The 16,605-nt window shown below is 33.6% G+C and overlaps 1 protein-coding gene across 1 annotated transcript in view; it reads right to left on the bottom strand.

Moving 5' to 3' along the window:
• The window catches only part of DNAH9 (dynein axonemal heavy chain 9), a 546,775-nt gene that overhangs the window by 176,835 nt on the left and 353,335 nt on the right, over positions 1–16,605 (bottom strand). Inside the window, exons 40-41 of the mRNA XM_074225133.1 lie at positions 13,764–13,960; positions 529–691 (exon numbers count right to left, since the gene is read on the bottom strand). Coding sequence (XP_074081234.1) covers positions 529–691; positions 13,764–13,960 — 360 coding nt within the window. The remainder of the gene's footprint in view (positions 1–528; positions 692–13,763; positions 13,961–16,605) is intronic.

Genomic DNA, 16,605 nt, shown 5'->3' with positions numbered 1-16,605 from the left:
AGGGACTAAGAAGTAGCTTAATGCATGACATAAAATTATATTCCTGCATGTATCTGGAGGGGTTCAGAGTTGTAATTTAATCTTAGAATTTATAGTTTTATAGGTACCCAAACTAGAGATGCTAGTTTCAGAGTCTTTGTTAATACAAGGTAGCCTCAAGCAATTTATAACTGTATAACTAGGAGGGATTGGCGAGATAACTTGGAGACACTAGTTTAGATAGGATTATATACCAGACTAGTACAAAGTCAATATAAAGACTAGGGAAGGCTTAACATTTTTAAAAAGATAAACTATTTTAACAGAGTGCTGGTTTGTTAGGTACATTCCTTGCTTATAGGGATCTGCTTGTAAGGAAAGTATTATAAAAATATAGAAAAAAGAAAAGGATTATAGTATTTGTCTGAATAACGGTTTTTGTCACTAAAATGAAAAGAAAAAAAGATCACAATATCTCCCTCTCTGCTCAGAATTTTCCTGCTTCAGGAAGAGATGTCAATGTTCCTTTTTGCTTGACTTAGCTCTTACCTTAAGATCAGAAATGGAATAACCTTTTCTTAGAGTGATCTGGAAAACATCCATGGAACTGATAAAAGCTGCAAGTCTTGTCAGGCTTTGTTTGCCACTCCCACCTACTCCAACCAGTAAAGCATTTCCCCTTGGGGATTCTAGGAGGCGGTTGATTCGGCAACTAAAGAGTAGTACAAGAAAAACAAACCAAAAATTATAATTAACCTATTAAAAATTTATTTTTATTTTGAAAAGATTTGATTTTTCTTTTTTCATATTGCCAAATGTTGATAAAAATTAAAAGAGATGGAGAAAACAAATGACCTATGACCTTATCTGATTTAAAACTCATTTTTTATTTTAAGTAAGTTGAGAAACAATGGAAAGAGCACTGATCTGGGAGTCATGAGTCATTGAAGCTGAATTTCAAGCCCGCCAATAATTCAATTTAATTCAACAAACACTTATTAAGAACCTACTATATATAAGACAGTGAACTGAGGATTTAAAGACAAAACTGAAAGAATACCTGCCCTCAACAAAATGACATTTTTAGGGGGATCCATTATGTAAATAGGCGAGTAAATACAAGATAATTTGATAAGAGAGTACCAACAACTTGGGGGATCAGAAAAGGTAGACTATGACATGATATTCATAGGAATGTCTGATGGCTTTCATTTTTCTGTGAATGAAAATTTTTATTCACCTGTGCCCTTGTAGACAAGTATACCCTTCTCAAATGAATTATTATCCATCTGAATATGTCCTCTATGCTATCTTTTCAATAGTTCTGTAAGCTCCAGGTGACAAAAGCTCTGTTTTATGGACATAAACCCCATTCTCTGCAGACAGAACCCTACTCCTTCAATGTTGAGAAATTCTCTGGGGAAATTGATGCAGGATAATTAAAGATAGACAAATTAACTAACTAGTTGTGTGATATTGGGAAAATACTTTACTCTCTGAGTCTCCATTTTCTCCTTTACAAAAAAAATTAGAGTTAGACTAAATAATTTCTAAGTTCCTTACTAGCATAAATTATTGATGATTTTGAATTTGTAAAATGGATATATAATCTTTTCTTTTCTCCATCTCTGTTCATTTATTCTTAACTTATTTTAAAATTTAAATGAATTTTTATTGAATTTTCACCATTTAAATTTTTTCAAGTATCCTTTCCATTTCAACTTTCTAGAGAATCATTTTACGTGAAAAGAATATATATTTTTAAAAAAATATAATAACAACAGTGGAAAAGTCTAAAAACTTATGCAATATGCCATGCCTGCATAATTCAAACTTCTACAAAACCAGAAAAATTTATCTTTTTATATCTCTTCTTTATGTTGAATTCTTTGTAATTCCACATTTACTTTTTTATTTTTTTACATTAAAAACATTTACTTTTGAAATGTTTTTATTATGTATTTTTATATCATCATTATTTTCCCAATATAGTTTTCTATTCTATCCCAGAGTCATCATATATACCAAATATAATTTTAAGAGAAAAAAGTAGAAATGATGAGAAAAAATAGAATAATTGATCAATACAACAAAAAAGTCTGAAAATATTTGTGGTGCCCAATACTTATGGGTCTCCTAATTTTGTGAAGGGATATCCTCTCATATCTTTTCTTTTGAGTCCTGCTTTTCTATATAATCTTGCAACATTCGTTTTTAATTTTTTGTGAGTTTCTTTTGTTGTAGTCACTTTTCATTGCTGTAGTCACCGTTTTCCTGGCTTTACTTACTTTCTCAGCATTAGTTCATATAGAATTGCCTATCCTTTTCTGTATTTGCCATATTCATTATATCTTACAGTACAGTGGTAATATTCCTTTATTTTCATCTAACAAAATTTATTTATCCATTTCTTAGTTGATGAACATTTATTTTGTTTTCAGTGCTTTGCTATCACAAAAAAGTGTTGTTATAAATATTTTAGCATATATGAGAACTTTCTTCTTGTCAATGGCTTCCTTGATGTATAATACTAGTATTGAAATCTCTGGGTCAAAGAGTTCTAATTTTTTAGTAATTTTATTTGCATAATTTTAATCTTCTTTCCACAATAATTAACCTGAGTCACAGCATCACCAAAGATGTACCAGTGAATCTTATCTTTTCACCCCACTCCCAACATTGATTATTTTCCAATGTTGTTTAATATATACACCCATATAAATGTGTGTGTGTGTATATGCATATATATATATATAACTATGTCTTTTTTTTTGCTCATCTTTGTTAATTTACAGGGCTTGAATGAAACCTAGGGCTATTTTTATTTTAATTTGTCTTATTTGTGATTTGAAGTATTCTTTCTTTAATTTTTTAATTTTTTGTTTTTTTGCAAGGCAATGGGGTTGAGTGACTTGCCCAAAGTCACACAGCTATGTAATTATTAAGGATCCGAGGTTGGATTTGAACTCAGATCCTCCTGACTTCATGACTGGTGCTTTATCTACTGCACCACCTAGCTGCCCTTGAAGTATTCTTTTATATAGTTTTTAATCATTTGTAATTCTTTTGAGAATTGTTTGTCTATATCCTGCAACTACTTGCTGTATACATACATACATACACATGTGTATGCATATACATATTTATATATTGAATACCAAACCCTTGTAAAACAAATTTAATAAATGGGTTTTTTACCCATTCAACTGTTTCCCTTATAGTAATTGCATTAATTTCTTTTAACCAAAATTATCATTTTACCTATAATGACTACCTCTATTCCTTATGTAGGTAAGAATACATGTGCTATATAATGTTGCCCTATATCATGGTCAGTATTTTGTATCTGAGTGAAGTGAGTCACCTCACTTCAGGATAGGATTGGACAGAACTTGAGGAGAGTGATTAAAAAAAAAGATATGGAATAGTTCTCTTATATAGGTGCAATTATAGGAAAGGGAGTCATAAAAAAGAGCTTCTTAGATTTATGTCTTCTATGTATCAGATTCCAGTTTAAGCTAGAGAGAAAATGCCTGCTAGGCATTGTCACTTTCAGTTACTACTTCTCTTCTGAGCCTACGGATTACTAGTCAAAGAGAAAAAGTGAGCAGGAGAAGCAACCCTGTTCCTGGTTATTAGAATCTGGGCTTCTCCCTCTGGCATGCCAGGGGAAGTTATAGTATAGTTTCTGTGTACTGGCAGGTAAGAGAGTGGTTCAGAAACTCAGCCTTAGGGAAACCCTATTAACCAGTCATTTGGGAGCTCCTGTCTTCCATGTTTATTTGTATGAATTTCATGTATTGCTTTGCCCCCAGAACAGACTGCCCTATGTACATATAACTTGCTCAGGGTCAAAAAACTAGTTATGTGTTAGAGGTAGAATTCAAATCTAGTTCTTACAGACTTTAAGTGAGCTTTTACTATGACATACTGTCTTTTTTTTTTTTTTTTTGCTCTGGGAACCAATTATAAATATTATTGTTTGTGAAAAAAATCATTCATCATCCTCTATGATTTGACCAAAATACTCTTCCTTGACCACAACTTCTTTATATTTTATTGGTTCTGTCATTAGAATATAATAACTTTTTGTGTATCTGAATTAATGCTTAGAACAGTATTTGGCACATACTTAATAAAAACTCCTCATTCTTTTTTTTCTTTTGCTAATTCCATTCTACTTTGAATCATACATATATAATGTACATGCTGTATTCTTCCATTAGATTGTAAATTTTTTTTAAAGTTTTTTTTTGCAAGGCAAATGGGGTTAAGTGGCTTGTCCAAGGCCACACAGCTAGGTAATTATTAAGTGTCTGAGACTGGATTTGAACCCAGGTACTCCTGACTCCAGGGCCAGTGCTTTATCCACTGCACCACCTAGCCACCCCAGATTGTAAACTTCTTGCGACAGATATTGTGCCATTTTTGGTTTTCAGTCTGCAATATTTAGCTCAGCCTTTGGCATTTAATAAACCGTTTTTGAAATGGCAAAGGAAAGCAGAAGACAAATGAAGGGGAAAATAGGAGAAGATTTTTGGAATGGATTATACCCACTAATAAGTAAGGAACTAGACTAAACCTACTAAAACAAGAAATGGAATGTTTTATTTTTAACTCATGTTAAACACTAATGTTGGAACAACTTATCAAACCTCTTATAACATTGTACATGGGGAAGTTTGGCTATTAAGACTGAAAACTTAAGTTTTTAGCAGCAATGGTCATGAATGGTTCTCAATGTCCTTAAAAATTCAGAGTTTTCTTAAAAGAGATTGCATGTACAAAGGAATATCTGACAATCAAGGGACTTTAGAGATCACATAATCTAATTCTTTCATTTTACAGGTAAGGAAACTGAGACCTAGAAATAATAAAAATAAGAATAATAGCAATAATAATATTTAAATATAGTACTTTAAGGTTTGCAAGCACTTTACATACATATCATTTTATCTTTATAATATTCTGGGGAATAATTTTAGAGGTGAAGAAACAGACTCAGAGAAATTAAGGGATTTGCTCAAAGGTCCACAGCTATTGTGAGAGGTAATATTTGAACTCATCAGAATTAGAGCAATGATTTTAACCTCTGTCTGAAAAATCAAGATTTTTTCTTAATTATATTTCACGAATAAATTGTGGGCTAAGTGGTTCAATGGATAGAGCTCTGGGTCTGAAGTAAGGAAGACCCAAGTTCAAATCTTGTCCCAGACAATTACTGTGTGACCTTAGGCAAGTCACTTAAACTCTGTTTTCACCTTAAAGCTTGGAAGACCTAGATTTGAATTCTACCTCTAACACATAACTATTCTTTTGAACCTGAGCAATTCATTGGAGAAGGAAATGGGAAACTACTCCAATATCTTTGTCAATAAAAGTTCATGGACAGTATGGTTCATGGGATCATGAAGAGTCAGACATGACTGAATGACTGAACAAGAGCCAGATCTACAATCTCTTAAACTCCAGGCACAGTGTCAAAATGACTATAGAGTATTATCTTCTGGATGTTCCTTAAGAGTATTAAATTCAACATGTCCAAAAGGGAACTCATATTGTACCTCTTAAACCTCTGTCATTTCTCTAAACTTTTCTATTTCTTTGAGGGCAACCACCATCATCGTAGACATTCAATTTCCCAACATCAGTCATTGATGACTCTCTCTCCCTCACCCTACTGTATTCAGTGTCCAAGTTTTGCTGATTCTGCTTTCACAGTTCCTCTCACCTTTCTCTACCCTGACACAGTTGTCAACTCCTCATTAGGTGCTCAACAACTTAACTGAACTATTCTAACAGCTGCCCAGTTGGTCTGTGTTTTCAATTCCTCTCTCCTCTCCCTACACAACTTCCAAAACAATCTTCCTAAGATTTGATCATGCTACATCCATGATCAAAAATCTTCATTGTCTATAGAATACTTATAGAACAAAATAAAACATTTTACATTGGCATTTCAGGAACTGTATTATAAAGTCCACTGACCCTCCCAACCCAATTTCATATTACTTCTTTTTGTGAATTTTAAATTCTATCGAAGTACTTAGTACTTGTCTCCCTGCGTGTGCAACTAAATATCTTTATGACCTTGGGCAATTCACTTAACCTGATCCAGTTTTTTCATCTGCAGTCATAATCTAGTATCTCACCTGGCTGCATTACTTTTGGACAATGTGCTGAGAACTCATATTGGAATCTTGTAAGATAGCATTATCCTTGATACTTCACCCCTACTCCCCTGATTGAAGGGTGTAGCCATGAACACCCAAACCTCTGTTGAAGGAGGGAGCTCAGCTCTGAATGATTCCTCATTTCTCACCTGGATGCACATCCTGGAACATATCTGATTCCTCTACCACATTCCAGGAAACTTATCCTGCAAGATTCCATAAGCCAGGGACTTCTGAGTTGAATGAGGAATAAGATGAAAGACTAGACATTTTCCCTCATCCCTATAAATTCTTAAATCTCTCCAAAATAGAAATTACATGCCAAAGATAAGGCAACTTCAGCTGTCTCCATAGTCTAGGACACCCAGGATTGAAAAGGTTAAAAAGCAAAAAAATCAACAGCAAAACCACCTTCCATGCTACTTGCCCTGAGATTATATTGGCAGAACCAGATCGAACACACATAACGAGAAGCTTTTTTTTTTCTCAATATACAACTGCACACTTGGATCTTCTTTTAATCTTTTCAATTCTGGGGAGACCCAAGTTTCAGGCTCCATGGCTAGCCTGAGGGAAGGGGTGGGGGTAGTGTTCATGTTCATGTGTGTTTGTGGGGGTGTATGTGTATGTCTGTGTGTGCATGTGTGTGGTGTTGGCAAAGCTACAAACTCTTGGAGCTGGTATGGAAACCCATACTAAAAGTGTGGCTATATAAATGAACAGAGGAACAGGACACTGTGTATGTGGGGAAAGTGAGGGAGGTGGTACTGTGCAGTATCCCATTAAGTACTTAGTAACTGGATGGATCCAGTTCTGTCTACCCGTCTACCCAAAGTCAGTTATGGCAGAGATTTAGGCTATTGAACCCTGAATTGCCCAATGTGGGAGGAGGCAGAGAAGATTTGAAACCCAGTTTCCAGGAAACCAACACAATGACAAAGGAGATAGAAAGTGAATAGTAGAAAAATAGGGAATAAAAAGACTGAAATTATCAAAGATTTCTTCTTCAGGAAGAAAACTCAGACTTTAAACATTACAAAGAAATCAATAGGAAAAACAGTAACAACAGAAGGAAATATGGCTTCCAGATCAGAAGTTCAGGTATTTATGAATAAATGCTACACAATGAAGGCAAATGATACAAGACTTAATTAGAGAGGATCCTGTGTAATTTGAAAACATGGAACCACAACATGCTGTTCCTGAATATTTCCAAAGAGAAATGAGAACTCTAAGAGCAATTTATTGCCCACACAGGAAAAAAAGCTATACTGTGCATATTAGAAAAAATGTAATCTGCAATTGCAAACCTCATCAAAGAAACAAAAGGAAAAAACAACAGATTGGGAATGGAAACTGAACTGAAGGACAATCTGGAAGAAGAGAAACAACCCCCCCCCCCCCGTAATCTTAAAAGAAAATGTTCGTTATCCAAGTAATGTCATAGGTCTTCTAGAAGAATATGACATGAAAAAAAAACCCTTAACACCACAATGAAGGAAATAATAGAAAAGAATTGCTTTAAGCTTCTAAAAATAAAAATTAAATACCAGTTGAAAGAATTCAGATAGTGATCAGAAGAAATATCTTCTGATAAACAAAGGACATTAGAATAACACAAGCCTATTTTGTACCCACTAGAAAATGGGAGTGAATGGAATGAAGTTCCAGAGAGGAATAGAGCTTTGAATACAGTTCAGGGTGACCTACCCTTTGTATCTAAGCTTAAACAGACATGATAAAAAATAAATACTCAATAATAAAGAAGCATTTGAAACATTTTTAGGGGGAAAAAAAGCAGAACTGAAGAGACTATTTGTATCTCAAACAGTACAAGTAATAGGAATGAATAAAAGCAACAACCAAGGTCAGTAACAATAGAGTGACAGTAGAGGGCAAGTAAGAGACTTCCTAAATGTACACAAGGAGATAGAGGTGAAGGTAGAAACTGGGCAGAGGTATTAGTGAAGAGATGGAAAAGAGGTATTATGGGCAGAGTCTGGCATTACCTTGACTCCAGGTAAATCAACATTTTTTTATTGGGGGGTGGGAAGACTACAGATGAGAGGATACATGCAAGCAAGAAGACTATCAAAGAAGAATGTCTGATGTATTGAGGATTAGTAATGAGGGGAAGTTTACTCCTGTAGTTTCAGGAAGAAAAGCCTAGAGAGGAGTGTTTGAGGAGGGGAAGAAAGGATTGAAAGGGGGAGAAAGAGTTCCTTTGGTGGTGGGGGTCGTGTCCACTGATGAATATCTTATAAACAAAGAGAGATATTCTTTGAAAGGAGATGGAAACCTTATACTTGGTGTGATCTAGGGGTTTTGGTGTTTGAAATCCCAAAACTACAGGGAGGGAAGAGTGGATACCCTCAAAGTAACTGCATTAGGGAGAGTGGGAAAACTTGGGTCCAGAGAGATTTTCAGGAAAATGAGAAAAATAAAAAGTAATGAAGAGAGGGTATAGGTCAGTGGTGGGCTGCATAATCAGGGATGTAGTAGGGGAAGAACCCTGTCATGGGGCAGTGTCCTCTCATATCAGCAAAAAATTAACATTATTTTGAGAGTGAAGCACAATAGAAACATGGGAATCTGTAGCATAAGGATTACGAAACAGAGATAGAAACTGACTAAAAAGGAGAGTCTAGAATGGATACCTTGGAAGTTTTTACTATGTGAAGACTGCAGATAAAAGCTACCTAAAGAAAAATTGTATACTTCTCACAGCTAAGAGTAGTCTTAACCAAGCAAGAAAACTGATTCTTTTAAACTGAAAAACTTCTGCACAGATGACAATACATTTAGAATGAGAATGGAGGTGCTTAATTGGTGAAAAAATCTTGTAATAAATTTCTCTTAAATTGTTTGGTATCCAAGATATGTAATCAATTGATTATTATATATAAGAATGATACCTGTCCCCCACATATAATTAGTCAAGGGTTACAAACAAAGGTTTCTTAAAAGAATTATAAAATATTCACTAAGACATGAAACAATATTCATTAATAGGAGAAATGCAATGTAAATGTAGGGAGTAAAAACCATGGGCATTTCTAACAAGATGATAGAAAAAGATACTTTTCAGCAAGGGGACTTTCAGCACGTCTTAAATTATGTTTATAGGCAAAAGAGAGAGTTTTTATACTTATTCTTTGAAGATAACCTTGGAAGTAAAAAAAAAGAGCATCTTCAAAGAATTTGTAATTCTAGTGGAACTCCCTGTATCAGTAGCTGAATTCAGGAGACTGAAAGGAGAAACATTGATTGATAATTTCTTGGAAGTTGATGTTTAGGACCTTTTTTTTATTATTATGGCTTTCAGGGAACTCACAATAATTATTTTTTTTCCACAATAATTCTTAAATTATCTTTTCTTGATCTATATTTCAGGTCATTTGTTATTCCAATAAGATATTTCATATTTTTATTTTTTCATTCTTTTTATTTTGTTTGATTATTTCTTGCTGTCTCATAAAGTCATTAGATTTCAATTCTTCAATTCTCATTTTTAAGGATGATTTTCCTTATTGAGCTTTCGTACCTTTTTCTCACCATTTGACCAAGTCTACTTTTTGAGGAATTTATTTCTTTCAGTGAATTTTTGTGTTTCCTTTTCTATTTGGCCAATTCTGCTTTTTTAAAGGAATTCTTTAGAGAATTTTAGTATATTCCCCCCCCCTCCCATTTTTATGTTGTCATTAGCAAGCTGTGACTAATTTTTCATGATTCTCTTGTATTACTCTCATTTATTTCTTCAATTTGTTCCTGGGATGGAGGAAGCATTGTCCCAACTTCTTTTGCTGGGGGTGCAAAGACTCACAGCTGGCCTGTTGTACTGTGGCCTTGTCACTACCCTGCTGGGCAGAATAGTATAGGGTCTTACTGCTGACCTGTGCTGGGCTCAGGGCCTTGAAGCTGGGATGATGGGATGCAGTCTATTCTTGCCTTGCCTGGATACCACTTGTGCTAGCCTGTCCACCCCTTTAACTTGAGTGAAACAGGACTTCCTGTTGCCTTCTAAGTTGTCTTGGACTGGAAGATTATTTGACACTATCCTTTTGTTGTTCTGCTACTTTAGGATTTTTTTTGGAGGTATTTTATAGTTTTTTTTGGGGGGGGTAAGTTCCTGCCAGCTTGACTTCCTTTGGAGTCTGGGATCTACCATTTACCACTTTTGTGGCCATGAGGGTTCAGTTTTCTCAGTGATAAAAAGGTAATCATGTTACCTGTTTCTTAAGATTGAGATGAACAGAAAAAGATGATGGTTAACAAAAATCTTTCTAACCAGGAGTTTGTCAGAGACAGCTTGTACTGGCTTGAAAACATCTGTTGTTAAATTTTCAAACTGAGTATTTATATTTCATATTGAATTTGATAAATGCTACAAATCAGGGTTTGTTTCATTGTTTTGTTAATTTTTTAAATTTAGGGAAATTATGAAAAATACCAATAATTCATCTTAAACTTAAAATGAATCATGCATATACTTTTTAAGGAGTTTGTAGTTAAACCTATTACTAGTAGTACACTGTTGCCTGTAACATCAGAGTACACACTTCTATTATTACACACAATTATAATAAAGCCCAGACTCAACCCATCATGCCACATGGTTTATTCACTCTTATGTTCAGAATAAGTAAGCAATAATTCAGCTCCAAAAGATGTCTAGTCTACTAAAAAGTCAACTATAGACTTGTCATGAAAATTCAACTGTATATCTTTTAACAGAGACAATGGACAACATTTAAATTAAAAATAGTATTTTTTAAAAGCAAGTCATATTCTATTGGAAATTGAAAGAGTGCCTATCAATTGAGGAATGGATAAATGAATTGTGGCATATGATTATGATGAAATACTATTGTGGTATAGAAAATGATAAAGTTTATGAGAAGACTTGTATGAACTGATGCAAAGTGAAGTGATCAGAACCAAGGAAAACATTGTGCACAATGACAGCAATATTGTAACACTGATGTGAAAGACTTAACTACTCTATAAAACAATTCAAAACTATTTCAAAGGATTCATATTTAACAATGCTATCCAATTTCAGAGAGAGAGAGAACTGGTTATCTATGAGTACAGATTATATACATATTTTTTCAATTCATTTATTTTTATTTTTCTTGCTTTTTTGCAACATGAGTAATATTGAAATATGTTTTTCATGACTTTCCAAGTATAACTGATATATTTCTTGCTTGCTCAATGAGTGGGGTAAGAGCTGGAGAAAGAAAGAGATTTTGAAACTCAAAATTAAAAAAAATTAATGAAAAATAACTAACCAAATAAATAAAAAATTCTTAAAAAGTAAGTAACATTTTTTAATGTTGTTCTTGGTCCTTGGTCAGAAGATCATGGCAGTCTAAGTTTAAGTCAATTGCTAACTTTCTACAGATAAATAATACAACCAAAAATGTAGCATAACATAGCTTAGACAACCTTTTTTCAAATTCCTACTCACCCCACCCACTAATTAAAGTAAATCATATATACAGAAAAAACACAACTAGAGCTATATAAGACACAAACTAACAGGAGATTAAAAGAGTATTTAAATGTTCTTTATTCCCAATAACTTATAAGTGTTACATATAAAAGGACAAAGATACGAAATTAAAGAATAAAATAAAGAGATAAAGGAAAAGACAGGATAGATGGATAAGATGATCATTAGGAAAGGACCAATTGAAAAGGCTGAAAAAAAATAGAAATGAGAAATCAAATAGTCTGAGGGAGAAATGTGACAGAGTAGAAAATTGGAATTGTGCTTTTGAGGAAAGAATACAAATGCAATTTCTAAAATAAGAACATGAGATGCAAAAGGACAGAGGATAGTAAAACCTGATAAGAGCAGAAAGAACACATAGAAAATAAAAAACCTGGAGATCTTAAATGGAAAACTATTGAAATAGAATGACTACTTTTGCTGATCTGTGAATTTCTCCTAAAATCTGAAAAAAAAATCACTTACTTTAGTCCCTCAATCCTAAGAAATTCTGATTTTTTACCTTAGGGAAATTTTCTTGTTGTAACCTGGAATCTGTTTTGTTTTTTGAAGTTTAGATTTGTGGTTTCATTGATGTGGATATAGATGCACTGGTGCAGATGTCTGTAATAAATAGTTTAAGAAAGCTGTCTGGATACTGTCCCATTGTCCCATAGCTAGTATATGTCAAAGATAGGTTTAGGTGCCTATCCTTTATCTTACCAAGTCATAATGTCTACTCCTCTATTGGTTGATCCAAAATTATCATTGTTCCATTAGAACCAGCTATTCGTTTGTACCTCATTTTAATCTTTAAATGGATTTCATTTTTAGAGAAAAAGGAGTCAAATTTAATAAATAATAAATAAATAAATAAAGGTAGTAGATAAATTAGATTATGACAGATTTTATATATATATAGACATATAGACATGTATATATTATATATGTATTACACAACACACACATACACACACATATATAGGTTAGTACACAAAAACATTTTTCCTATGTGACCTCCAAATGGCATATTGGTCATAGAATTCTAAAATATATGAGATAAGAGGGATTTTAGCAAATTTCCAGTCTAATCCCATTATTTTACAAATGACAAAAACTAAACTAGGTCTTTAGATATGGAATTTCTGTCTAAAGTCACAGATAGTAGGTAGCAAGACTAAGATATGTAAGTTCTGGTAAATTTGCTTCTAAATAATAAAAATACTTTTTAAAACATAGTTATTACTACATAGCCAAGTCTCATAGGACAAGTTTGAGTTAGCTATCTCTGGTCCTCGTGTTATAAAACCATAATTGTTATCCAATGTTATTATTGTTATATAGTCCTTTAATATTTTAAAAGGAAGAACACATAATTTCTACTTCTATATACTTTGAGGGTACAAATTGCATGTTTAGTAGTATTGTCTGGTAAATATTTCATTATTTTAAATTAATTCCTTGGGATGAGTTTAAGAGTCTCCTTTCCATGACCTGGTTATACAAATATAGAAGAACATAACAGAAGAACATGAACTTGATACTTCAATTTCTTTTTTTTTTTGCAAGGCAATGGGGTTAAGTGGCTTGCCCAAGGCCACACAGCTATTCAATTTCTTTTTTATGATTCTAAAATGTCTTTGTGCTCACCAGTATGATTTTTTCCTGGGATTTTGGAAGATGTGGGTGGAAAAAGCAATCAATTTGAATAGAATCAGTTCTCCTTCTATTCCAGAGCTCTCAGTGATCCAAGAGATGGAGAAATAGAAAAAGGGGACTAAGCTTTCAGCAGTTCCAGAGTTAAGGATACAATACAAGTAAAACCTTTAACAAATACCAAATTTACATTTCACTTAAAGAGAAAATCAGAGAATTACATCAATGAAGAGGGAAAGCCAGCTTCTCCATGCTCTTTTCATATTATATAATTTGTATATAACTATATTCCCCTCATGACAGAAGTTATGGGGGAACACCTCCAGAGTGGCAAGAGGAAGAGTTTTGCTTGTTGCTGTTTTGGTTGCTTTCCTGTACTTCAATCAAATATTGCCAAACACTCAAATGGAGACTGTGAAACTGCAAGGAAGGAATCACCACAACAGAAATATACTTACACATGGCACATAGCATCCTCAAAAAGAACCAGGTTCATTACTTGGTTAACCTCATTGTGATTTTCTAAGGCTTCCACCAGGATTTGGGTCAGAAGTTCCCATGTCTTCACTGGCATGTATTTGGGCTCACCAATACCATTTGCAAAATGGCAGTACATGTTTAGTTTCTTGTTTTCCTCCAGAGTTTTTTCCATATCCTATTAAAAGACACAAAACTCAGGATACTCCTTAACTGATTTCCAAGGAATGTTAGCTCAGAGGAAAAGAACTTGCCTTACTTTTAGTTAACAGGATTTCTTTAAAAATAGGTCAGCAGTGCTGACTTCTACCATATTTCTTAACTTCCTGAAAAATTGGATGTTTTCATTCACAATGCCTTTGAAATGGCATGTCATGTCTTTATTCATTGGTACCTTCAAAAACAGAAGTGGTGACAGTTCTTTTTTCTAAGTGGGCTAGAAAGGCATTCTTGTGGACCTTTGAAGCAGTCATTTACAAATATTTGAGGAGTCCATCTGCTAGTACAGGGATTGTTAGGGCCAACTCTGGGGCAGGTAGGAGGCACAATGGATAGATAGATTACTGGACCTGGAGTCAGGAAGAAATTCAAATACAACTTCAGACTACTAGTTTCATGACTTTGGACTGGTCAGTTAACCTCTGTTTGCCTCAGATTCTTCATCTATAAAATGGGAATAAATAGAAACTATATCGCAAGGTTGTAGTAAAGATCAAATAAAATTATTTTAAAATACATAGCACACTGCCTAGCACATCATAAGTGGTATATAAAATTATTATTATTATTAGTTATTATATATTTTTGATCTTAGTAATCTGACACCTGGGAATTAGTATGTTCTCATGGTATTAAGGTACCACTGAAAAATCACCTTAGATGAACATTTCTTGTTTTGTGTATCTAGTTCATGCATGCCATCAGTATCTCTCTTGGGGTGTGCATGGCAAAGAAGTAATAATGAAGACTATTTTTTAATAAGCTTAAAATATTTACAAATCATAAATTTAGAGTTATGTGACCTTAGAGACAATTTATCCCAACTCCTTCATTTTATAGATGAGATTTCCTAGAGACCTAGAGAGAGAGCATATGACATTACATGGATTTACATGGATTTTACATGTGTACTAAAGCATATTTCCTGAAACTTAGTGATTGTCTATAATAAAAAATTTTTGAATGTAATAAGCCTATGAAACCAACAGTAATCCTTAACAGTAAATAGATTTCTGTAAGTTTTAGACAAATGGAAAATTGTTGCCATTTTAGGGGATGATATAATTAAAGTAAAATATCTTATTTGAATTCAGATGCCTAATTGATGAGACCTGGAAAAAAAATGTCATAAAGGAAATGAGGTACCCAGAATGGAAGAGAATGTTTTCTAAGTGAAGGAAGATTCACTAATCTAAATATCTATGAAAGCATAGAAAAATCAGACACATCTAAAAGAGAGGTATACATGGTTTGACCAGAAAATACCACCTATTAGGATACAATTAGTTAGAATTTCATTTTCCTCAAAGTAAGATATTATACAGTTGAATTTGGGAGATAAGGAGAATTTTCCAAATTAGTTACAGGGAAAAGGAAATTAATACTCCTGATAAAGTATGCCAGCTACCTAGGACAAAAATAAAGGTTATTTAGGGGGAAGGGAATACAGGAGGATAAATAGTCACAATAAGATTTAAATTTTAGAGAGACAGTCAAATCTAATGTGTAAGAGGGAGAAGACATTTTCTATTTGAGTTCAGAGGGCAGGACTAAGAGAAATGGTTACAAGATACAAAGGTAAATTTTAGCTTGATGGAAGGAAAACTTTCTGATAATTCAATATATTCCAAAGTGGAACGGGCTACCAAAGGAGGTAGTGACTTTATCCTCACTGAAAGTTGTCAGAAAAAGAAGTCTGGACAACTACTTGTCAAATATGAGGTAACAGGGAATCCTGCTCAGCTTTGAATTGTACCACATGATCTCTGAGAGTATGCATAGAACAATTATGTAAATGGATTAAGGAACAGTAAAGTACAGAGTTTGGAATGTTAGAAATCTGTCCTGAACAAAACATGAAAAAGGATCCATTTACTCATGATACAACAGAGAGGATGAATTCTGACAGTACTAAGCTTATTTATTTATTTATCTTAATGAGCCAGCAATGTGAAGCTGAGTTCTGAAAATTCTGGACCACACAGAGTTGGCTATGAAGAAGAATGGATGGCAAATAGCCCATAAGATGTAGCTGTCACTCCATCCACTGATGTAGACATCAATTTTTCCACACTGATAACTTAATGATCTGCTGTGACTAATAATAAGTCATAGGGTCATATGATCATGGATCTAAAATTTTAAGAGACCTCAGAAGTCATATAGTACAACCCCCTTGTTCTGTGAATAAGGAAACTGCCTAATGGTTGTCCCTGCACTTAGGTGGCTGATTTGATGGCAAGTCTATTATTCCTAAAATATTTTCTTATTGATGTCAAAGCTTATACTCTTCTCATATAAACTTTGAGGTCATTTCCACTTGATGATGCATGGGGTAGGACTTTACCAAAGTAATATCCAGAAGAACTTGGGGGTGAGGTCATTTCATTTTTAGTCATTCAAAATAAGTAACTTGATTTTAAAGGTAGAATCAAGGTTAACTTCCTTATATAGATTGGGCAGATTTTATGGATTATTAGACTATTGACAAAGTTTTTCATATTGGAAAGGGGTTATAAGGAGATAGAACTGAATCTGAAGAGTCAAATTTAATTGAAAAATTTAAACTTTGAAAGAAATTTGTCATTTCTAGACCAAACTACT

Source organism: Macrotis lagotis, chromosome 2, assembly GCF_037893015.1.
Source record: "Macrotis lagotis isolate mMagLag1 chromosome 2, bilby.v1.9.chrom.fasta, whole genome shotgun sequence".
NCBI lineage: Eukaryota > Metazoa > Chordata > Mammalia > Peramelemorphia > Peramelidae > Macrotis > Macrotis lagotis.
Note: the sequence above shows the minus strand (reverse complement) of the source record. Positions and strands in the feature narration are given on the sequence as shown.